We start from the raw sequence: 8,651 nt of genomic DNA on the forward strand, positions 1-8,651 counted from the left end.
ATATATATATATATATAGGGAGCGTTTAGCTATGCCATACTAATCATGAACCCAGAAGAATGTGAGAAACTCACTCTCTCACTTAGTCAATCAGTCAGTCAGTCAGTCAGTCAACTAGCAATTCCACAAACCGCCCAACTTATATAATAGTTACTCATTTGTAGAAATCAGATTAATCAACTGATTAACTAATCTAGTCCAATACCCCGTTTCTTGTTTCCTTATCTACATACAGCAAAGGACAACGACAGAATAGTGCATACTTGCAGATCAATTAGCTTTGGTAAAAGATATATAGGAGCATCAAGAATTACACATTAAATACACACTTGATTATAATTAAACTGCTTTATCAACAATCTCAGGTCCTGTCCAGAAGTTTTGATGAGGAGTCCAGCTCAACAGGTTTACCTGTCTTGAGACTGGCTTTAGCAATTTCTGGAGACAGAGATATTATTGACACTGCTTATGACATCAACGCTTTGCAACAGTGAGTATGCGTGTAGTTATTAAAGTTGCTTCTCTTTTTCCTTTCAAATGAAAAACTGGATTTAATGCCGTGTCCTGTAATTTCTTCTTACTCTGTTAGAGTTCTTGCATCCGACTCAGCGACCTAACCCGCCTGTCAAGACGTTGGGCAAAATTGTTTCCTATGTCGTTAATTAAACACTGTGAGTTTAATACATTAGTACATATACAGCATATGCTATTTGCAACTTCTTTAGTGTAACAACACCAAGCCCCGCCAGTGTAGTTGATATCATGCTGAAATAAAGTACAGATGACCCTTGTTTGAATCTAAATGGAACGCTATTGAACTTAGGTTGTTTGGGGAGTTTTCTAAGCTCTAAACCCACTCGGTTCGGTCCTATCGGATTAGGAATAGCCTTCTAGGCATGTAGACCCATAACACATATTACTATCTCATGATGCTAACCCAGTAGTTTACTTGGAAATTTTCTATAGTCCACCACTTCACAGCAATTCTCTTTCTCTTCAGGAGTGTCAATTTTGTCTTGGTCAAGGCGTACGATTTCTACACCAGCGAGTTTCCTTTACTGGGTCATCACGCTGCGATTTATCCCAGCGAGAACGACCAAGGCTTCGGAGAGGACAAGAATGTGGCAAGAGCTATGTTTCTCGCTCGTGGATATAAGAAATAATAAAATACTCCTATAGAGCCGGCAAGTCGGTGCAGCTTAAACTCAAGCACAAAAAAAGACTTTTACTCAAAACATAGGGTTAAATACTTAGCAAGAGGGAATTCAGAATTACATGTAGTTGAAAGACGACCCCTATGGCACAATCTCCATCTCAGCGTGTTTATACTTCTGGTACAAAATCTGTGTATGTTTTGGGGGTTTTATAATGTCGAGATTTTCACATTTAAACTTTCTCAAAGTTAATCAATGTTTCAGTCTCTATGCAAAAGAGTTTCCAACGGATCTCGTTACAGACACAATCTTTTCATTCTTTTACTTCAGGACTTCGCCATACAGTACCTGTTGTACTTAGGAGTACCAAGCACCAAGCTTATCATGGGGTTACCTTCCCACGGCAGATCCTTCAAGTTCCTCAACGAGAGCGAAAAATATTTTGGTGCCCTACATGGTGGGAACGGTGTGCCTGGCCCATACTCCCAGATTCCTGGAATACTCACGTACTATGAAGTAAGACTGTGTGTGGGTGGCGGGTACTCTGGTGTGGTTTGCTCCTTCTTTTTTCTCTCCTCCTTCTTTGTTTGCGTTTGTTACTCTCTTGAATCACCTCTAAAATTTGGCACTCAAATGACCTAATTGTGTTGCAAGTGCTGTAAAACCTACTTAAACAAACGAAGTAAGACTGCATTGTTCAACTCCCATCAATTACAAATATTTTACTAGATGTGTTTTGAAATGTATATTCCCATATCTTCCAAAACTACAGTTTAAATAAACTTTTTTTTCTGTATATGATTCAATTGGGGGGGGGGGGGTTAATTTAAAAAATATATTTTTTGAGTTGTCAATTTTGAATAGCTAAAACTGATCAGCTTGAAATACGGCTCTTCGCCCTCTTGGAGATGAACGCTGAGTTTGGATGTTTGTCCTCTTAATAAACCTCAATGTTTTCAACAGATTTTCGTGAGCCCAAAGTAGTCCAAATAAATCAACCAGAAATTCCAATTGTTTTCGGCAATTTTGGTCGACAGACATGTGATCTTCTCAACAAGGGATGGACGTCCAGCTTCCACGAAGAACACCAGGTTCCCTTCGCTTTTAGCAGTGAAGAAATTGTCACCTACGATGATGTCGGCAGTATGACAGCGAAGGTAGGAATTTAGGTGCCGTGTGGAATGTCATACACCCAAACGTTTGTTAAATACGGGAGAATGGTGTTTAGAAATAGGAACATAAGCAAGAAAACATGTTTCTTAAATGAAACGTAAATTTAACTCTGAGTACTAGGATTTTTAAAATGCAAGGTACCCTCCCCCTCAACCCCCCCCCCCCCAAAAAAAACCATCCCAAAGGAAATGACTAACTATTTAAACTAATAAACCAACAGCACGTCAACCCCACCACCTTTACACACACACACACACACACACACACACACACACACACACACACACACACACACACACACACACACACACACACACACACACACACACACACACAAAATATGAAGTAACAAAAAAACCCAACTGACCAAAACAAAACAACAGATAGATATACAGTCAGTCTAACTGATTCAAAAGCTTGTTAATACGGTTCAGCTTTAGGCACATTGCAGATGACAATTAGTCAGACTCCTCTGGGTTGGGTTCTTTTGGGGGGGGGGTTCGCTTTTTTTTAAAATATGGGGTGTTTTACGCCCCCCAAATCGACACGATTTAACTAGATCATGTAGAAGGCAAACTTCGACCCTGTCTGCCAGAGCCGGCTGGGGCCGAGAGGAATACAATATCCCAGCAAGAAGATCTAGATACTCGATGAGAATTTTCCCTACTCGGGTATCGAATTCTGATCTTCTGCGTGCGACGGCGAAGTGCCTAACCGCTACACAACAATACCTCCACTCCCCAAAAGTAAACTACAAATAACAAACAAACAAGCCAAGCCCAAATAAAAAACAGATCTATAGTAAATCGAAACAGTAAACGAGGTGAATATCCATATGGTTTGCTGTCACTCTTGATATTATGTTTTCTTTCAGGTGAACTATGTAAAAGACAATAAACTCGGAGGTACATTTATTTCCTCCTTGGCTAATGATGACTTCAGTGGGCTGTTCTGTAATCAAGGAGCATACCCACTCAGCCAGGCTGTGAAGACAACGTTTTCAACTTCACGAGGTACATTCTTTATATAACTAAACCGTTTTATCATTTCACTGCATAATTGCCAGTAAAATAAGTGAATTTTAAAAGTAATTTGTGCTCCTGTCATTATATTATCTGTACGTGCTCTTTTAAACATCAAAGAAAGCATAGCAATGTACTTACAGAAAACAGAAAGAGAGAGAGAGGGGGGGGGGAGAGATTGGAAAAGAGAGTGACATAGAGGAGAGAGAAGAGAGAGAGGGGGAAGAGCGAGAAAGAGAGGGACAGACAGACAAACAAACAGACAGACAGACTGACAACCAACTTTTTCTCTTGTCCATCTCCTCTCCCAGACGACTGTTTCCCCGGAGAGTTTGGCTCCGTGGACGAGCCTGGCTGTTCTCTCTGCCCCCGCGGTACCTACCAGCCCGAGTCCTCCCAGGTGTCGTGTCGGGCATGCCCAGACGGGACGACCACTCTCCAAGCGGGGACGGTCACTCCGGACACCTGCCTGAGTCAGTGCCCTAACTTGTATTACTTCAGTATGACTTTCTGCCATGTTCGAGTACGGGTGTCTTCAAAATCGGAATGTGACTGCCTGGAGGCAAAAAAAAGGGGGGGGGGGAGCTCCTAGTAAGGCTAAAAACACACAGGATCCATACAAACCATACTTTTTCCGGGCCATTAAGAATTCTGTACAGAAAAGTGCGGTTATACCATTCACACTGGGTCCATACAAACCATACAGGTTTTTTCGGTTTCTAGATGGCGCTCACGAGGAAGCGCAAGACATTTCTGCTTTGGTGGTACAAAACAAAAACCCTAGTATCCAAACGGTGTCACTGGATTCACCCAATTTCTAAAGACCGGGGAACTTTGGGAGAATTCAATCAAATTGTTGCCCCAAATATTTGCTGATGTTGAGAAATGTTTGGAATATTTTCGAATGACGCCAACAACATTTCAATCCTTGCCGGGGTTATTATATGTGCCAGTGGGCTTCACAAACAAAACACAAACTGAAGGAAATCTCTGTTTGTGTAACTTTTGTCTTTTTTATCATCAAGCGCTGTTCTTGCCAGCACAAATCCGATAAGCTGGGCATCGTCCATTTTGCACCACGTGCAACGTGTGGAGCGGAGTGTGCATAGTGTATGCTGGCCAGTTTTGTGATGTCAACTCCCCTTTTCTGTCCGCACAGATCAGAAAATGTTTGACATGCTTGACGCAATCCAGATTGTGCGGCGGACGGAAAAATCTGGACGCAGCGGTCTGGGTGCTGTGTGCATGTCAAGTTGTAAAATACAATGTTTAACGCAAGCGCACTTTTTATGTATGGTCCGTATGGAGCCTGTGTGCTTGAGCTCTAGATCTAAGTAGGAAAAACAGTCACATACTACGTAAAACTCAGTTGCGCTGCAGGTTGAAAAACCAGCAGTCGACTACCCCTGAGGTCTAACGAAGAAGAAGAAGAAGAAGAAGAAGAAGAAGAAGAAGAAGAAGAAGAAGAAGAAAAAGTGCGGTAAAGAGAAGCACATTGAATTAATATCTGTCACTTAGTGATGGGAAAGAGTAAGACAGACAGGTAGAAATAACAGAAAGAAAGAAAAGAAACAACTGCCAGTGGAGCCATCCAACCATGCATCCAAAATAATATTGCAAAAGTAAAACGTATGTTATTGTTGGGAGACTGCTTTCTTGTCTGTGATTGGGGGTCATCTGTAAAAGGTGATCACTGTACTGCGTTGTTTAAATGTATAAATGTATGTCTTTCTGACTTTCAAATCATCAGTGTTCAAGTCAATGCCGAAATTCCATTACGAGGAGTGAGGCAGCAATAACTGCACTTATCATTGGCGGTTTAAATATACGGCGAAAGGTGTGACTAAATGATACTTCACAAAATAAATGGACAAAACGAATCTCTAGACGATTCATTAGCTAAAGATTGGCCCTGAGAGGCAGGGTCGAAGCAGCACACCTCCTAAAGAATCTAAATCATATTGATTGGAGTCAAAAGCATTAACACTATACAATCAACAAAAAAAGGTCTTTAATAGGTAATGTCGTGTATTTTTTTAAACTAGTCAAAGGCCTGATAAACACTGGTTGAGTCACGGAAGTGGTTGCCATAGTATGGAGATAAACAACTTGCAAATGCATAAATGCTTCTAAAATGGATGTTTGTTCCCAAAATAGGCAGCTAGCACAGGTGCTCCCTGACAGGAGTTGCTGTGTAGCAGAATGTCAGACGCAGAAGACTTACATTCGACTAGGGTTTTGTTCCTATTTTTCATAGACAAGTCAGTGGGGATCAGACAGTGTGGGGCAGGTTCAATCTATTTCACGTTATGATCTATCCTTTTAGGCTAAGTCCTTTTTTCTGCTTTTGAAATACTGGGGGGGGGGGGGACATTAATTGCTTATGCAATATTGGTGAGTTAGGTCAATCCACAGAAAGCTTTTTCTGTGTTTATTTTGAAGTACCTTTTAGGAAAATTAGGCCTATATGATAATCCATGTTTGACCTAAGTCTGACCAAGGACAAAAGGTCAACAACATGCTCTTATTTTACCTAGTTTCAATGTTGTGACATAAGGTACGACTGGAATTATCCTGATCTATTCTTAATTAATAAAAATGAGTCATCACAGTTACTCACAGTAGACTACTTCAGAATCATTCCCTATCACTTACACTTTGTCTTTGTCACGTGAGCACAGAGAGTTGTCCCTCGGGGTCTGAGTACAACCACAAGACGGGAGACTGCACCGCCTGCAGAATTGGTTTTGTCAGTGAAGAGCTGACCCTGCCAGCGTGCACCAAATGCCCTCCAGGTTTTACCACGATTGCAAGAGGGAGTGCTCAGTGTGTACCCCGGCCAGGTAATGGATGCACAATGCCTCTCGTATTTGTTGTAAAATGATTAATATTTTACTCCCCCATCGACACAATTTAGATCGGTTAAGGGGCCGGCTACTTCGACCTTGCCTGTCGGGGGCAAACGTGGCTAAATGGGACACAACGTCTTACCAGACAAATGGAGATACTTGGTGATAAAAAAGTTCCGCTTGGAAGTTGAACTCACATCTTTTATGTGAAACGGTGAACCTCACCACAGACGCTGGTATGGTTCCAGTAATAATAGTATAGCCCGCGTGCGATATGAAAGATGCAAAGCAACAACTCCGATCAAAACCACGAGAATGAAAAAGAAGAACAGAAAATTGTTATATTAGCCGTAGTGATCAATATTCTACATCCTCTAAGCAATTACAAGCTGAACATATTAGCTGACTATGCCTTACGGTGTTAAGTTTACTCTTTGGATGTGTTGAAAGTCCCCCCCCCCCCTCCTACTTGGCAAATGATTGACCGTAGATACTGATATCGTGGAACCCGTGAAATTGAACTTCACAGTATCTACCAAGTTTATATTGCGATGTAAGTAGCTCTTGAAATGTATCCGTTCTGATTATAGTATGTTTATGTCTTTGCCCAAGGTACCGAAACGAAATATAATCAACAGAATCTCACAGAACAAACACAATCTACAAGCGCACACATGCAGAAAGAACAGCATTGGAATCTTGACAGCTCCAAGGAATCTAAATTTTGATTATGAACAAGGATTCATGAAGTCAGTAGCCAACTAAAAAATTATTATAATGTCCAATATTGTCTCACGCGAGTCACTGTTAACATTAATACGATAAAATGTCCAAACAAGCACGTCTTTTTTCCTTTTGTTGGTTGATTAAATGAAGTGATCACTGTAATAATTTTAGTATAGACACTTATATTGGGATGACAATAACCACTATAAAAGGTTTCATTCTTTTAAGGCTTACAGACAGATCAATGTTTTACAATTTACTTGAGGCCTCAAAAGAATGAGGTGTGTTGCAATAACATTATTTCTAGCTATCCTGTTTATTCCCAGATGAAGTTGAAGACAAAACTGTAAACCAGATTGATCTCAAGATGACCCTCATTTTCCAATTGGAATCGTGTGAAAATAGACCAGTCATGGATGCAGCTATTAAAAGCGTAAGCCCCATTTCTAAGGCTCAAATATTTATAAAATATATGCCAGTACAGTCGAACCTGCTCTAAAGCCACCTGTATAAGACAATCAAATGTACAAACGGTCACTCTCTATCCCCCCCCCCCCCTTTATTTTTTTTAAACATTATAATGTCACTGTAAGACTGCCACTTGTCTAACACGGCCTTTTTTCTCTATGTCAATAAGTGGCCATCTCAGATAATTTTGACTGTATTCTAATTATTTATTGAGGTATTTAGATAATTTTGAAAGCGGGGCGTTCCATCTCTGTCTGTCAGAGTAGACTCAAGCTCTGTGGGACACTACATTACCGCACAAAGACATAATCACGAGATACAATATCCCCTTCGCCTGAGAATCAAACTTACATCTTTCGCTTTAACGTAAAAATACCTGACCTTCAGACTATAGTTGGCCATATACATCAGTTCTCTCTCTTCAAATATCCTATCTACACGGACAAAGCACACTGACCGGCGTCTGTGGTGTAGCGGTTAGGCGCTCCGCTGTCCAACGCAGGAGACCTGAGTTTGATTCCCGAGTGGGGAGTAACTTTCTATTGAGTATTACGGTCTTTGTGCCGAAATGTGTTGCGTTCCTTTCAGCCAGGGTTAGCCCTAACAGGCAGGGTCGTAAGGCCGCCTCGGATATTAAGATCTAAATGGTGTCGATGGGGGCTTAAAAGCACCTACACCAAAAACGAAAGGCACAATGGTTCTCTCACATCACATCCCTGGCTACAGACCTCTGCACTTGGTAGCAAAGCTTTAGCTGATTTCACATTATTTTCGGTGACTCTTGTGGCAAAACCTTTCGTTAAATCTATTCGTGGCATGACTATGTTACCCTGTCCTTTATCAGTATTATTATCCTTATTGTCGTTGTTGTTGCTCGACAGGTGATACTCTCGTTCTTTACAAGTCTGGCAGCTCAATGGCCGTCCATCTGCCACACGGATTGTGAAAACGTTCACTCCAATGTTATACAAGACTGCTACTCCACCAGGAGTAAGAGAAACTCCCAGCCCTACAGTTACTATGCGATGCCGCCGAAACTGTTGCAAGTGGACACAGTGGTCATGGACATTCCGTATGTAAACTACGCCTACTTTAAAAAAAAAAAAATTTTCGCTTTGTTTTTTCATATTTTGTTTTTTCGACTTTTCTTTTAGTTACAGGTGCTGTTGAAAAGCGGAAATTTAAAAAAGAAGGCATCTCCTTCCCTCAAAGAAAGCAGCAAAACCTGCTCCGATAACATGAGTCCTGAAAACATATCG

At 41.1% G+C, this 8,651-nt stretch overlaps 2 protein-coding genes across 2 annotated transcripts in view; both read left to right on the top strand.

Moving 5' to 3' along the window:
- Positions 1–2,323, top strand: part of LOC118477181 (chitotriosidase-1-like) — a 12,472-nt gene extending 10,149 nt beyond the window's left edge. Inside the window, exons 4-7 of the mRNA XM_035971320.1 lie at positions 366–490; positions 1,001–1,124; positions 1,485–1,670; positions 2,192–2,323. Coding sequence (XP_035827213.1) covers positions 366–490; positions 1,001–1,124; positions 1,485–1,670; positions 2,192–2,323 — 567 coding nt within the window. The remainder of the gene's footprint in view (positions 1–365; positions 491–1,000; positions 1,125–1,484; positions 1,671–2,191) is intronic.
- A 2,137-nt stretch (positions 2,324–4,460) lies between these two features.
- The window catches only part of LOC106012568, a 17,149-nt gene continuing 12,958 nt past the window's right edge, over positions 4,461–8,651 (top strand). The window contains exons 1-2 of the mRNA XM_035971317.1: positions 4,461–7,357; positions 8,274–8,464. Coding sequence (XP_035827210.1) covers positions 7,292–7,357; positions 8,274–8,464 — 257 coding nt within the window. The 5' untranslated portion in view covers positions 4,461–7,291. The remainder of the gene's footprint in view (positions 7,358–8,273; positions 8,465–8,651) is intronic.

This window comes from Aplysia californica, unplaced genomic scaffold (genome assembly GCF_000002075.1).
Source record: "Aplysia californica isolate F4 #8 unplaced genomic scaffold, AplCal3.0 scaffold00416, whole genome shotgun sequence".
NCBI lineage: Eukaryota > Metazoa > Mollusca > Gastropoda > Aplysiida > Aplysiidae > Aplysia > Aplysia californica.